Here is a 16,623-nt window from a genome sequence, read left to right as displayed (position 1 = left end):
CTGTAGCACTTAAGTATTGAACTTAGAGCCTACAGCTAATGTTCCCTGATGAGCTGTGCATCTTTGGACTATGAAAACAGGGCAAAATTTGAAAGATAGTGGAAAGACTGGACAAAAGGAAAAATGAAATAAGAGATTGAGAGGCAAAAAAGCAAACACAATTCATCAATGAGATTAAAGATGCTCTCAAAATTTTTTATACTTGAAACATTTTTTTCTTTGTAAAAAGTTCCAATGAATATTATGGTAAATTTGGCACCTTGAGATGAGTGTCAGATGGAAGAGGGCTTAAAGACTTTGCTTCAGCAAAGTATATGAGAATAAATAGATCTAACCTTGCTTAGCAGAACACTTTGTGTATTCAGCTTTAGGTATGCACTTGTGTCCTCTTAAAGACTGTTTTAACAATCTCCCCTTTTCCCGACAAGCCCATTTTCCTTAAACTTGTTTTTCACCATGTGTAGTACCATTTCTTTCCAGTGGAGGGAAAACGTGTACGTCTATCCTGGCTATCTTCCTTTCCACATAAGCATTTTAGCACAACAACCAAAGCAACTTACAGACAGAAAAAAAAAAAAAAAAAAAAAAAAAGTGTCATAAAATCATCTTTAGATGAAACAGTTTATTTTGCTATAACTCATACTAATTTGGATAAAGTTAAATCGTGTAATAGAAATAATATTGGCCTGCGCTCATAAGCTGAATGGAGAGTTGGCACAGGACTGAGAGTAAAGTCTGGGTATCCTAGTTTTTTCCATATTGCTTTTTTTGTCCCCCTTCCCTTTGACTAAACACTGATAATACTATCATTAATTGACTAGACTTTGCAGAAGAGGTGGAAAAAAAGACCTCCACATGGAAGTGCATGGTCACTACCTAACTGAAGATGGGCACATACAGAGTGTACTTAATCAAATGTATTTGACGCTTCTTCAAAATGCAATACTTATTTAGGGTAACTTAAAAATTATTGTTTTCACTTTTTCTCTTACTGGAGATTTCTGATAAAACATACATACTGTTGATGACAATGCAAAATGAGTGTATTTTACTGTTGTTTGAAGATCTGAAAGGAGGGACATTCAGGGACTAATGGTACAATCTTGTATACAGTTACGTGCTCAGATATTCATTTGTATTAAATTAAATAGAATCTATTTTTACCAGAGTGTATGTAGGCAAAAGTATTCCTAGAGTGTATCAACAAGCAAACAATACTTCAGAAATGTACAACAAACCACGAAAGTAATGAACTTTGGAATATTTGCATCCTCAGAATGGAAGAAATGCAAAACTTTCATATTTTAAAACCTCTCTCTCATACATACTCTACACTCTTCAAGAATCTTCTGTATTCAGAGATCTAGATCAGAGGTCAGGGAGTGTGATCCCCAGATGTCTCTGTGTCCGATACGAGTTACTCAGTGGGCAGAAACTTTAATTTCAGCTTGCAAAACAGCATCCTGGAGGTGGGGAGAGCACGCAGTAGCAGGAGGCGCTTGTCTGGCTGCAGTCTTCCTGCTGCCCCGCTGCAGTTCTTCCTTGCCCCCGTGCTGGGAGGCAGCACTGGGACCTGCTGCAGGCCACTGCCTTCCCACCTCAGGGGAAAATAAGCTCAAGGAGGGAAGTGTTCGGAGGGAGAAGAGAGAGATGTGATGCTGAAAGTATCTTGGGGAGGGGGGAAGAGTAAATGTGATGAGATCTGTGGGAGCCTGTCTGCTCATTACAAAAGGAACGGAGTAGATATTTACTGGTGCACCATAACAGTCACGGGCTGGCCCGCATGGCAAAGCCACCACTGCCTTTAGAGGTGCACTTGTGATGTTTGAAGACTCGTGTGTCCTCCGAAACAAAACGTGAGAGCCGGCTGTCGCTGCCCCGAGCTGTCAGACAGCTCTGAGCGCCCGGGGGCGTCGCGGCGGGGGCTCCCCGTGCAAACGGGGGGACGGGGGAGCGGGCAAGCGGGATGCGAGCTTGGGTCTCAGCATCGTGCCGGGCTCCGTGCTGCGGCGGCGCTGCTCAGGCACAGGTGGGGAAGAAAAAAATATATACATATATACACCTCCCTGCCTTCCTCCTCTGCAGCCGCGAAGACGGACGGACGGACGGACGGCCGCCTCCCGCGGAACGGGCCGGGCCGGGCAGGAGAGGAGGGCAGAGGAGAGGAGAGGAGGGGAGGGGAGAAGAGGAGAGAGGAGGGGAGAGGGCGGCTCCGTCGACGATCTCCGCCGATCCCGGCCTGTCCCCACCGCCGGGGGCCGATCCGGGCGGTCTCGTTGGGGGCGGAGCGGGGTCCGGGGCGGAGCGGCGAGGCGGGGCCGCCGCCCGGGATATAAGGGGCGAACCAGGCGGGTGCCCGGAGTCGGCAGCGCGTCGGGAGCGGGTTGGGGAGGGGATCGGAGCGGGCAGCACGGAGCCGGCGAGGCAAGGGGCTGCGAGGTGCGGTGATGGAGCTGCTGCGGACCATCGCCTACCCGCCGGGAGGCGGCGGCGGAGCCTCCAAGGGCTGCGAGGCGGCGATGGGCAGAGGCGGGAGCGGCGAGTCGCGGAGGAAGAAGGCTGAGGAGCAGCCCCACCAGCACCCGCACGCCGCCGCGGAGGTCTCCCGGATTATTACCGACCCCACGACCGGGAAGCGCTACTGCCGCGGGAAGGTGCTCGGAAAGGTAATGGACTGTGCCCGCTCCGGAAAAAAGGGGCTGCCCTTCCCGCGGGGTGCCCCGCTTGGACCCCACAGCCACTCGGCTCACCCCGGCCTCCCCCTCGCTCCCAGCACTCATCCCGTTCCCCCGCCACATCACGGCCCCGGTGAGCCCACGGAAACGATTCGGATTTGGGGGTGCGCGACACAGCCCCTCGGGCAGGCGATGAACGCGCAGCCTGTCTTTTTACCAAATTGTCCCGTACGAAGGAAGTCGTGCTCCTTGACTAATACATGAGCTGGTGAATGACTAAGTGTGGGGCTTCTTTCGTACCTGCTCTAATTGCCTTTTTTCTCCTGTGTCTCTTCAGGGTGGATTTGCAAAATGTTATGAGATGACAGATTTGACAACAAATAAAGTTTATGCTGCAAAAATCATTCCTCATAGCAGAGTAGCAAAACCTCATCAAAGGGAAAAGGTGTGTGCATGAATTACTTTTTTTTTTTTTTCCGTCCCTCTTAAACTGTGTGCGCGCTGGATTGCCCAACCATTTTTTTTTTTTTTCTGAAATGGTTGTGATAGAGCTGTCTGCTCAGCTCAAGCTAGTGGTCACAAGGTTAACAATACTTTTTCCACCCTCTTGTCTCTGCAGATTGATAAAGAGATTGAGCTGCACAGAATGCTTAATCATAGGCATGTTGTGCAGTTTTATCACTACTTTGAAGACAGAGAGAATATTTACATTCTTCTGGAGTACTGCAGTAGAAGGGTGAGCATCAACTGGGAGAAATCCAGTATTTACTTGCCTGGAATCTGCAACTAATTTAAATGTGTAATGTGTAAAAGGTATTTTTCATGGCTTCTTTAGTTGCCGTTTACCTGTGTACTAATTTACCTCTGCTTAAGATTAATCCTCTGTGCGAATGTTCAGTGACACTTTGTTTTTCATTTGTTTTTCCTCTGCAGTCAATGGCTCACATCTTAAAAGCGAGGAAGGTATTGACAGAACCAGAAGTACGATACTACCTCAGGCAAATTGTGTCAGGGCTAAAGTATCTTCATGAACAGGAAATCTTGCATAGGGATCTTAAACTAGGTGAGTTGTTCTCCTTGCTTACTTCCGAACACCACTTCAGTTTTGCCAGCCCTGTACCACTTTACACCTGTGTGCTGATAACTTAATAGAATCAGCTTAGTCTGTCTTTATAGTGGAAACTTGGAGTGCTTAAGGGGTGACATTCAGTATTCATATTAAAAAGAAACTTGGCTAGCTTCTGGCTTTGAACAAAGTATGACTCAGCACCTGTGGCAAATGCATTCCTACCTAGCAAGAAAAGGACTGACTGGAATTTCTCTTTCTGCTAGGTAACTTCTTCATTAATGAGAACATGGAATTGAAACTGGGTGACTTTGGCTTGGCAGCTCGTCTGGAACCACTGGAGCACAGGAGGAGGTAGGAGCTTTTTTTTCTTTTTAAAGAAAGTAAAGGGAAGCCTAGTAAAAAATGAAACGAAATTCACTTAGGAAAAGCAGAGATCCTGTTCCATAGCAAAAGCTAGTTTCTGCTGGCATCAAAATTTCCCCTCTTAGAAAACAGGCTGCTGTGCTTTGACGTTTGCTTTCCTGTGAGCATTTGAATAATAGAAAATGCCAGAGGCAGGGTATCTGACTAATGGTTCAGATATGAGTCTGCTTTTCCTGTATCATGAAGACACCATGAAACATGTCTACACTATTATCATTCATAGAAGTCTTCTTCAAGAGCCTCCAAGCTCTTGCCCAAACATGAGAGTAAAACCTGCCCTATGAAAAATAGCTTCTCTCCTCTTTCTATCTGGAATACTAACAGGCTCTGTGGCCTCTTTGATTTGCAGAACAATATGTGGCACACCAAATTACCTCTCTCCAGAAGTCCTCAACAAACAAGGGCATGGCTGTGAATCTGACATCTGGGCCTTAGGCTGTGTAATGTAAGTACTTTGCTGCCTTTGAAACAACATATTTCTGTTTCTGGCTTAGGCTTTTAAGAGTTCAAAGGGAATGGATGTGGTACTGCACTGCTTTCTAGCCCTTTATATATGCCAAACCAAAGTGCAGCAATTCAAATTTTCCTTCTTGTGAAAAGAAGACAAAACATTTTCTGTAGTTGCAGATGTATATTGTGGATGTATAAAACATGTAAAGTTAACTTCCTTTTGCTTTTAAACAGGTATACAATGCTGTTGGGAAGACCCCCGTTTGAGACCACAAATCTTAAGGAGACATACAGATGTATAAGGGAAGCAAGATACAGTCTGCCTTCATCTCTCATGGCCCCTGCGAAACACCTAATAGCTAGTATGTTGTCAAAGAATCCTGAAGACCGGCCCAGTTTAGATGAAATAATTCGACATGATTTTTTTGTACAGGTTGGTATTGTCTAGTGTTCTGAAAAACTATCCACCCTTAAATAGGCACCCTGTGGTCTAAAAATTGCTTTTTGAATCTCCTTTCCACAGGGCTTTACACCTGACAGACTTTCTGCTAGCTGTTGTCACACCGTTCCTGACTTCCATTTGTCAAGTCCTGCTAAAAATTTCTTCAAAAAAGCAGCTGCTGCTCTCTTTGGTGGTAAAAAGGATAAAGCTAGATACTTTGACACACACAGTAAGTGAATTATAATTATGTGTGGAACTTACCTCTCTGTCACCTGTGCTTCAGAGTCATGCTCATAACATACAGCTATGAGATAGCAAGGGAACACCTGTATTTGTCTCTGAGCTTTCTTGAATTAGGTTTGACCTCTTTATCAATAGGTATTGATGGCAGCCTGCAACCTACACCAACTTACATAAGTAAATGCTGCTTCTGGCATACTGACAATCTATATGGGCCATCTGTTAGCCAGTCTATTTAAGTTTGCTCTTAGTGATCTGCGTATAATGGCACTACTGTTCTGGTAGACTGGCAGGTTTAAAAGTACTTGCTGGAAGGAGACAATGCACTCTGCAGTTAACTTGTTGCATTACAGAAAACCTAACAACATATAAACAATATAAAACAACACTTCTAGATGCACCATTAAGGTTTTTTGTTTTGTTTTCCTGTGTAACAGACAGACTAGCTAAAGAAGACGAAGAAATTTACAAACTCAGGCATGATTTGAAGAAGACATCGATAACCCAGCAGCCCCACAAACACAGAACAGATGAGGTAAATGCAAGTGTGGTTCAATTCAGATCCAATAACAGTTGGGTGGAGTAGCTATAATTAAGTTATATTTGACTTGGATATCACAGCTCAGGCTGTACACAGCATAATCAAGCTTAAATGATTAGGAGAGTTGCTTTAAGAAGGCTTAACCGAGCTTCACCAAACTATAGCAGCCTTTGTAGGGAGACTATCAATTTTGTCTTTTGAGTAATTACAGTATCTGCCTAGCACCCATTGTTTATGTGGAAACTAGTCTGCCAGGTGCTCTTTCCCAATATTCCAAATTCAGGGCTTAGTTTATGGTTGAATACTACTGCTTCTTAAAGGGTAAACACTGAGATCTAACCCTTAAAATTTTGGTGTTAAGGCCTGCATGCAGCGTCTCTTCTGTTCTCCTGCATTAGCAAAAGATTAATAGTGCTTAAGACTAAAATTGAAGATCTGAAGAATGGAAGGACTTGGCATGTTTCAAGCATGGTCTAGTAGCAGTTCTTCATACTTTCTTGAAACATTAGTAACAGTTTTCCTAGATTTTTTTTTTTGTTTGTTGATAGACAAGAAAGCCATGTGAAAATCTGTGTGTAAGCCTTAGCTTGTGTTATGTTTTATGTTTACATGTCTGACATCTCTTCTAGGAGATCCAGCCTCTTATCACAACAGTAGCCAAGCCGGGAGCGTTACCAGAAACTAAGCAGATTGGAGACTCTATTCGGATGATAGTCAGAGGAACTCTGGGAAGCTGCAGCAGTAGCAGTGAATGTAAGTGCAGCAAAATGTAATCTCTAATTCTAAATCCCACTCTTACTTTCTTCGTGTCTCCAGACTTAGAAGCCTGGAACAAACAGCTTCTTCCTACCCTCCTATTTTTAGTGCTTTACATTCTATAGTAATATTTTGAAAGAATTAAAACTGAAAAGCCATGAAGACTGAACTTGTTAAAATTACAGTCCAGATAACTTAAAGCTTTAGAATTAAAGGCTTCTCTGTGTGGTTATGTCAGTCTAATAATTCTTCTCTTTTAGGCCTGGAAGACAGTACTATGGGAAGTGTTGCAGATACAGTTGCAAGGGTTTTGCGTGGATGTCTGGAGAACATGCCAGAAGCAGATAGCATTCCCAAAGAACAGCTGACAGCATCCTTCCAGTGGGTTACAAAATGGGTGGACTATTCTAACAAATACGGCTTTGGCTACCAGCTGTCAGATCATACTGTTGGTGTCCTTTTCAACAATGGGGCGCATATGAGCCTTCTGCCAGATAAGAAGTAAGAATAATTACAAACCAACCACTCACTTGGGCAATTTAAACTTGAGGTGGTTTTATCTTACATCTGACATCCTTATTTTCTTTCTCCTCTTACAGGACAGTCCACTACTACCCTGAGCTAGGCCAATGCTCTGTCTTCTCAACCGCAGAGGCTCCTGAACAGTTCATTAGCCAAGTAACTGTACTGAAGTATTTCTCACACTACATGGAAGAGAACCTCATGGATGTAAGTTTAGCATTTTCTGAATGTTGAGTTTCAGAAATGAACCTTGAGCTAAATGAACTGTGAGTTCTTAACGTGTTTGTTCTCTTTCCTAGGGAGGTGATCTGCCCAGCCTTACAGATGTGCGCAGGCCCAGGCTTTACCTCTTACAGTGGCTTAAATCTGACAAAGCACTGATGATGCTCTTCAATGATGGCACATTTCAAGTAAGTCCTGTTGCATCACCTGACGCAATGCTTCTACAATCCTTGACTGCAAAACTTGAGTGGCAGTCACTGAGATAAGAATGTATACAAACAGGAACTCTCTTCTCTTTTGCAGGTGAACTTCTATCATGATCACACGAAAATCATCATTTGCAATCAGAGTGAGGAGTATCTCCTTACCTACATCAATGAAGACAGGATATCCACAACGTTTCGCCTGACAACTCTTCTGGTTTCTGGATGCTCACTGGAACTAAAACACAGAATGGAATATGCTCTGAACATGCTGCTGCAGCGATGTAACTGAAGGGACTGACTTAAACCAAATGGACATTCTTGTTCACTGTGAAACTTACAGTGGGGATAGTGGAGCAACTAGTATGTTGATGATGGATGTGTGGTGGTACGAAAACTTGACTGTCATAGTGTGCTGGGCACACTTCTCTTAGACAGAAGCCTAAATCTACTGTTGGACTAAAATGGTGTGACAATGAGTTCTTCGGACCATAGTTTTCCTTGCTTCGTGTGTGTTAAAGATACTTTTGATATGAATTCTGAGCAGAGTGTGACTACTTGCTCCTGTGTAAGAGAGCATTTCTGATGGAGTTAAACTGTGAATATGTATCTGGAAAGGGAGGGAAGGGTGAGCTCCATTGCTGTGGAATAGCTGTTACAAGCAACAAGCAGCTTCTAGCTGCTTGACTGTGAACTATGGCCATACTTTTTTTTTCACTCCCTTATTTTTCAAAAACTACCCCCACTTGTGGCTGGCAAAGTGCATTCCTTGTTAATAATTTTTTTTATTTATTACAGCCTAAAGTGAAGTATTTATTACACAACATTTTTTTTGGACCTTGGCATTTTAAATATAATTCTGTTGGCAATAAAGAGAATGGAAAATCTGAAGCATCACTCTCCACTCTTTTTACAGTACAACTTAACCTTCCCTCCTTGCTATTGATAAACATCTCACAGGTCTGCTCTCCTTACGCCACTTTAAAAAAAAGTCTGCTACAGCTCAGGCTATGAATGACTGAAGCTTTAAAAAGGAGCGGTCTGTCCATGTCTATGCACACTTGTAGTCACAAGCATCAATAACCCACTGCTAATTATAGCAGTAACCCTGAATCAACAATTGATGAAGCTGCAGAATAATGATATGGACCTTGACACTCACTTATTTTCCTAGGACAAAAGCCTTATGCTAAGAACAGCATAAGGATGGCCTGGCCTGTATAGCAATCCCACTGCTCCTAGGACTACGTAGATAAGAGCATTTGCCTTCCTAAACTGAAGGCAATGCAATTTGTCTGTTAATTTATGCAAATAAAGGGGATTACTTAGGACTGATGACTCAGTGTAGGAGGGTTATGTCTACTTGTAGCCTAGACTTCCTTCTATATATTGTATAGTACCTAGGTCTATGTAAATGAAGGCTGGTTTTCAACTGTTCTGATGCAGCATCAAGTGGTAGTTCAACTGCTTATTTGGATTAATCATTGTATAACTGAACCAGGTTTGTTCTAAAGGCAGACCTCAATTGTCATCAGTGTTTCATTCAAAGCAGCTGAATGCAAGGAGCAGGCAGTCAGTGTAATAAAGTACAGACTAAACAAAGCACAGATGTCAACCTAAAATAGTGAGCAGAGGAGGTATCACTGACTTGCTTCATCTTGCAGCAAGCTGTATAAATGTGATTGTTTTCCTTGTATTGAATACCATGCATTAGGTAATATTTATTTGCTTCTCAAGTCTAGACAGGAAGACTTAATTGAGTTCTTCAGATGGATTCATTAATGTAACTCTAGGCACTTCAGTGAAGTTAAATATATACTTGCTATAGTGAGCAGAATTCAGCTTCCCAGCTGTCTGCTTTCTTCAGGGGATAATGATTGATTTTATTCCTGGGAGGACATGCTTACCTCATTCTGCTGCGCACATACAGTTGTTGTTGAGCTCTTTTTACTTACAAAGTAAGATCTCGCTTTTTGTTTATTATACAAGTAAGCGCACAGTTTGTATTTGAAACAAAAACTACTTGGTCTATAGTACTTAATTTCTTCAATTGGGAAACAAATCAAAACAGTTATTTGAGTATCTATGTGCTAGAGAAACTGTGAAGCTTTACTTCAGTTGCTATAATTTCTTTGAGTATCAAAATCATCTTTCTGTGGCTGAAATTCAGGTTGCTGTAAGCAAACACCCCAAATCCTATTGTAGGATGCTAACTGGTTGTGGACAGTTGTAATGCAGCTCCTTCAAATACAGCTAAGTGAATCAGTTATCTGTACGCAATGTATATGTATGGTACCGGGATGCTTGGTGCTTTCTAAATCTTTCTGTATCTTTCTGGTCAGTGCTCTGTACCCTTACTTTACTTTTTAAGTTTCATATTGAAAAAATAAGAAAGGTTTTTAGATGGGGTTAAGAAAAAATGCTAATTTCAAAGTGCACTACCTTCACCCTACTCCCTCAGCCCAAGGAGGGAAAGCTGCTTTGGAATTTGTAACATAAAGACTTGCATTTATAACAAAGGTTCTGAAATTCTTTCCCAGGGTGGATCCTGTCTTAAATAAGACACTGTAGTGCACTAATTGACCTCTTTTACCCAATCACATAACACCCCTGTTGTAATTCTGTGTATGGGAAGATTAATATTAGAAATGTATTTGTCCATTCCTCAATATAACAAGTGTCTTACCTTCTCTTGAAAGACAGCCATGTTGTGGATTTTTTTTATGTTTGTCAAGCAGTGATTCAAATCTTTTTTTATTGAAAAAAGTGTAAACACAGCATAAACATGTACTTTGGGAGCACATGTACTTGAAGGAAAATATGGGGATATTAAAGGATTAGGTGAAAGTTGGCACATAGATTTCTTAAGTATGAGTGGTGGACCCAGGAAATAACACCGTCACAAACATACAAAAACAATAAAAAAACAAATAACCCCCCTTTGTTGTACTTATATGAAAATGTATTTATCAAATCTTAAAATACATTTTTGCAAATATACATGTGTACTTGCACAGTCCAGTGTGGTAACCTGCCAGTAGGAAGCAAGTCAAGTAAGCAATTCAAAAATATCAATGCAATGCATTACCCATTGATGCCACTAGTCACTTGAGTGTTCTGGGGCACTCTGTAATTCATGTAAAGTGTTCTGAAATTATTCCATTTCATGAAATCACTTCATATACAGTATATGAGAAAAAAAAAAAAAAAAGTTCATGTTCTTGTGTTACAAGCTACTCTGCAATATTGAACAAACTTGAACAAACTTCCTGACATTTTCCAGGCTACTTAGGAAACTAAAAACAAAACAAAACAAACAAACAAACAAAATCAGTCACTTTAAACCAATTTCATTACTTCTGAGAATAATCAGATTGGAAAATGATCCTTTTACCCTTTTACTACCCATTTATAACTGTGAATTTCCTGAATGATTAGAGGGATTCTAAATGTAAATAGGATATTTCAGAAAACATGTTATAGATTCCTGTAGGTAATAGCTAACTATTTGCTTTGTGGATTTTTTCTTGGGGGGGGGGGGGCTGGTGTCCATTTTAAAATGCCTTATGACATATTAAAATCAATAGTCTTTGACTGAATTGCTACAATGTTAGACACATATATTCAAAGTAAGAAGTTAAACTCCACTTAAATATACAGTATCAGAAATTAATATCATGGTTCATGAGTATTTGGAAATTAGTATAACAGAATACAAAGATTTAGCCTCTGGGATTTATCTGTGTAAATTAGCTTCAGCATGGAAGGAAAATGATTTGAAAGATTTTGTCATATGACATAGAATTAGACTAAATTTGAAACTGTTGCAGGTTTTTTATGTACCATGAAATCATGGGGAAGAAAACATTTTACATTTTCTCTATTATGTAGGTGTTTTGTGAACAGGAGTAAGGTATTATCCCACTTGACTATTTACTGCTCTTCCTACTTATTATTAAAAGAAACACTTTAAACTGTCATAATGGTGACATAAAGATTTAATGAAGTCAACAATGCCTTGAGAATACTCATTATTGGTACAAAACTGGATGAGGTAAGGTAAAAACTTCTTCTTATGAGGTTAAAAGGCAGTGAGGTACTTTACTGTTGCCTCCACAAAGGATTTTGACTGGAGTAATTGAATGAACTCCCTGGCACTTTGCCTTCTCTTGAGGCAAGCCATAAATTAAGATTACCCCATGCTCTCGTCCCCTACTTATCTTGAGTGATTCATGAAAATCACTGCATATTTTCCATCAATAATTTCAAAAGCCATTTAAAGGAGAGGGTGGAACAACAGTGCTCTGTGGATGAACGGGTGGGTGTCTTTCCATCCACCAAGAATTGTAGGCAGAGGTGGACAATATAAAGTGGAGGCAGCTGATAATCCAAGCCTTTCAAATCCAGAGTCACAGGCACACACAGTGCTCCCTTTCTCATCACTAACCCACAATTCAGCACAATTACTGTAGTCTTCCTGTCAGAGAAGACCCCCTCTCTCTCTTGGCCTATTAGACTTCATGCAGAGGAATATTCATAATCTGACTGTGGATACTTAATGGATAAAATTAAGTTTGATTCTGATAAAATTCTGATTAAAATTCTTTTTAATTCAACCACATTCATTTTAAAAATAAAGTTGAGCTTTGGTCCACAGCATATTTACTGCTTTACTATTACTATTACTTGAGATATCAGATAATACCTTTTTCCTTCCTAAAGACCTCTTTTTTACTACCATTCTGATTTTCTCTTCTTTTCCCCATAATTCCACTCTGGAATAAACATCACATCATTATTTATACACCTGGATTTAAGATCTTTAGGGCTGATGTATCACAAAACTCTACACTTCCCAAACAAAGACGACTCCAAAGTGCTACAGTAATTCAAATAACCCAGTCACAACCTGGTCATTTTGGACATCTTTCTCATGCACCATTCTTCTGAAGGACTCAATTCACAGTATTTCACATGAAGTGACCACCACATCAACACTGCTAGCAAGATAAATAAAAAGAGCTATGAGGTCACATTTTCAATCCTATCACAGACTCAGGAAGACCTCACCTGCTCATATGTCAAACACTGACTTCACAGACACAAGCATTATAATCAAATTAACAGGTAAACTGACAATTCAGGGAAATTTAACACATATAGAAGTTTCTCATCTTTAAAGTAGCATCTGCAATTTGCGACTTATGGCCATAGTCTTTTTTTTTTTTTTTTTTTTTTTTTTTTTTTTTTTTAATATAAATAAAGACACTGAAAAATTTTAAGGAGGTTTGTGTGTTTGGATTCACTGGAGGGGAGGAAGTGTCAGGGGTTATGTGGTGGGATTGGCAAATTGGATCTTTTCCCTCTCTCCTAAAGAGAAAATTAGTGTGATTATAGCAGTACTGGGAGCTGAGCACTTCAGAGAGTTTAAGGGGTTTAAGAAAGGCTGCTTAAAATGGTTCAGTTTCTTTCTTTTACTTCTCTTAACAGCTTTGCAGTGCTAGATGTCAACAGATTTTGGGGAAGTAAAGCAATTTCTGGAGACCCTTCATGACACAGACACAAACACAGACACAAACACAAAAGCAAACACAACTATTTCTAACTGAGCACTAAAAAGCTAGACGTCCTTGTTTCTCAGGGCAGTAGCTGCAGAATTAGAGCTGCTAAGACTTGATGTTACTATCATTTCAAAGATAAAATATGAAAAAAAAAAAAAAGAAAAAGAAAAAAAAAATAAACCTTTCAAACTCCCAGTTCTATCAGGGGCTTATATACTGATATATCATAAAGAAATGAATCTGGAGAAAAATTCCGCACCTTTTATTGCAGTGTTTAATATATGGCTGGAATTGTAAAAGAAGCAAAAATTAAATGTAGACTTGGATGTGAACAATTCTGTCTCTAATGGATGAAGACTACTGGTTCAGATGGGAGGAGTGGGGAGAAGTATATTGCTTAATAAAGCAGGCTGTGGCAGAGGTGGATGGTCAATGAGAACAGAAGAAAAGAAGCAAGGTCATGCCATCAAATTAAGTTTCATCTTTGAAGATGAAAAAATAAAAAAATGAGCAGTTTGCTTATCATCTTCAAGGACAGCTTCTCATGATTGCCTTCACATTAAGTCATGGATAGGTGCAGTCAAAATGCATGAGAGGTACAATAACTGGATAGAACAGGAAAGTTTGGATGTTTTAGTACAAGGCAGCTGAGAGAAACTCATGCTACTTTAAATTCTTTTTATTACCTATTAGCACAGGCTGCAACAGTTGTGTATGATGTTTCACATGGCAATTGAAAAAAGCTGGCCTGATTTCCAGATACACCAGACTCTGCCAGTGCTGTGTACCAATGGAAATGCAGTGGATGGTCTCTCCTTACAGTCGAGGCTATATATCTCATAACAGGACACAGAACAAGGGGGTGTCAGACAGTGGTTATGGGAAGGAGAAAGCACACGGAGTGATTATAGGATTATTCAGTAGTATATGATGCTGTTTCTGTCTCTCTAAGCATTTACACTGAGCTTCTCATCCTCACATCTTACGTTTCCCCAGCATGTCAGTTCCTTCTTGTTATCGTTAATTACAAATAATTAGAAGGTTGGCTTGGGAGGGTGACTCACAGCACAGAAGGGAACAGGGTTTTCAGAGGGGTTCTGGAAAAGGCATGGGAGCTCATAGCACTATAAGGAAGGAAAAGAAGGTGCTGGTGAGCTATGAGTCATGGGAGGGAGTCCTGGGAAAGAAACATCAGGGAGGGCCACCAGGGGGGCAGAGGCACGTGTTTTGAACCCTCTCTCAGTGCAAACATGTTGTGAGGGAAGTGGAGAGCTGAAGAACCAGGTAAGAAGGAGACAGCCAGATGAGACACTTGGAGAAGAAGTGAAGGCCAGAAGCAGGCCTCAGGGCAGGCTCAGAGAAAGCTGGGTCAGGCCTGGGGCAGCCGCTCAGTAGACCAGGGACAGTCCTGAGAGGGGCGCTGAGGATGCCTCAAGCAGGGACTGGGGTGGGAGGCCCTCTTTCAGCCATCTCAGTGACACATGAGGTTCAAAGCAGGGCTGGGGACGGGTGAAAAAAAAAGTGGTCTTCATGTTTTAGAGGATAAAATAGTAAAGAATAGCAAAGAAAAGTCATAGAAGGAATCAAACTGATCCATCATCAATCAGTAAAAGGATAGATGAAGGTGCAAGTGGGACCTTGTGTGTTTGGAGCAGGGGAGGAATTTGAATGTCATCTCATTAATTCGTGTCAAAGAAGGCTGATAGAGACGGCACTCTGAAGGGACTGGAGATGACAGAAAAGGCAGCTGGTAGGCTGTGCTGGTGATAAAAGCAGACATGAAGCAGGGGTGAAATGCCGAGGAAAGAAAGTGATGCGACTAGGGAAAAGATGCTACAAGAATTTAAGAAACAAGAAGGGAATAAGTCAAGTACAGAAGTTCAAAATCCCAGAAAAAAAAAAAATTAGAGCCTTTCCTTATGAAGTGGAGCTTAGAACAGAAGGAAGATACTTGAACTTACTTATTAGTAGCCATTGCACATCTGTTGCCAGGAGAGCTGAGAGAGCAGTGCTAAATTGGGTCAAGCAGAGGATTAGCAGTGAGAAATGAAGCAGGAGATGCAGGCAAGGTGCCGGCGGGGGAAGGCAGGAGGAGACGGGTGCGAAGTGGGATAAGGAAAGCAGGAGTCCCGCAGGGAGACTGAATTACCCTCCGCCTGAAGGAGAAGGTGCCATGTCACGAGGCCTGGGGCAGCACATTTAATACACACAATAGGCATCTCTGAGAACATTAAATGTGAAGTGAGTGCTTAGAAAATATTCACATTCTTATTAGAATGAGAGATTAACAATGATCCTGTTAGATTAGAGGTGCTAGCTTTGGGGACCAGTATTGCAAGACAATGTGTTGCTCTTCTGAGTCATTGGTTTCGTTCTTGCATGGGCCTTTATTAACTGCAAATCTTTACCTTCCGATGGCTGCCTCTGGACCATGTGAAATGAGTTGGTGGCTTATTCCTGCTCATACTGAGCAGGTATCCACATTACAAAAAAGCATCACTGCTAATTACAAGCCATTTGCACTAATTGGCATCCTTGCTGGAAGTCTTCAGAGGGAAGACTAATGACTAAACAACAGGCATGGCAACTAAAACACCCAGTTGCCATCACGCTGGGCTGTTGACTGGTCAGGGAGTATGTGGTGGGGTGGGTGGCCAGGGACATGCACAGCAGTTGTTGCCTGAGATGTGTCAGATTTCTGTGGCCTTTTTAGAACCAACCTTTGGTTTTCTGAGCCTCAGCTTTCAGCAGTGATGGAGATCTGTGACTTTTGTATTCTGTGTCTTTCTGTACTGCTAATTACAATGCAACGTTTCCCATCTCCAAATTTTACTGTAGTTTGTTTTCTGGCCTTTTTTGTTATTAATGTTTTCATTTGATTGTGCATCATCTGCACAAATGACAAAGTATGTATCTTCTAATTTCTAATGAATACATGACACATGAGTTGAGCATTCTTAATAGATTGTTTCTTCTACCTCAGGTTTCCCCATTCAGGCAGTTTCAGGTATAGAAACACAGTAGAAGATAATTGTAATAATCCATCCTTCTATGAGAAAAAATAAGATGAAGAGGAAGAAAACAGTAAACCTCGTTTCCTTGTTTTACTAGTCAGTGGTTAACTTTGCATCATGCAACATCTGTTTAACTGGATGTTAACTGTGTTGGGGGACGATGACACATACTAGCTAACCTAAGTAATAGCAACAGGAAATATAGCATGTGGCAGGCGCCTTAAATTTTCTACTGTATCCAGATATCACAGGTTTGGCATACAGAGATCAGATAGCATGAAACTTTTGGAATGGACATACAGAAGGGTAGTATATGGGACAAATAGATTTTGAGGAGGTTGGTGAAAGCCCACCTTGCCTAAAATGAGAATTTTTTCCATTGTCTCTGTGACTCATGGTCCAGATCCCTTTTGTGCATGTTATCTACACATGACTTGTAATTCAAGTACTGAATGACCTCTTGGGAATCTCCTCTTGGGAATCTGTTTAGTACTTGGGGGGGGGG

At 41.3% G+C, this 16,623-nt stretch overlaps 1 protein-coding gene across 1 annotated transcript; it reads left to right on the top strand.

Annotated features, from left to right (window-relative positions):
- The first annotated feature begins 2,393 nt into the window (after nt 1–2,393).
- On the top strand, nt 2,394–10,385 carry PLK2 (polo like kinase 2). The gene is made up of 14 exons (XM_032206288.1): nt 2,394–2,666; nt 3,013–3,120; nt 3,295–3,411; nt 3,609–3,738; nt 4,008–4,095; nt 4,517–4,612; nt 4,852–5,050; nt 5,141–5,288; nt 5,737–5,834; nt 6,470–6,593; nt 6,857–7,097; nt 7,196–7,325; nt 7,418–7,528; nt 7,644–10,385. Exons 1-14 carry the CDS (start codon nt 2,448–2,450, stop codon nt 7,833–7,835), a joined length of 2,001 nt encoding a protein of 666 aa, XP_032062179.1. The 5' UTR covers nt 2,394–2,447; the 3' UTR covers nt 7,836–10,385.
- Nucleotides 10,386–16,623: the final 6,238 nt, after the last annotated feature.

This window comes from Aythya fuligula, chromosome Z (assembly GCF_009819795.1).
Source record: "Aythya fuligula isolate bAytFul2 chromosome Z, bAytFul2.pri, whole genome shotgun sequence".
Lineage (NCBI taxonomy): Eukaryota > Metazoa > Chordata > Aves > Anseriformes > Anatidae > Aythya > Aythya fuligula.
Note: the sequence above shows the minus strand (reverse complement) of the source record. Positions and strands in the feature narration are given on the sequence as shown.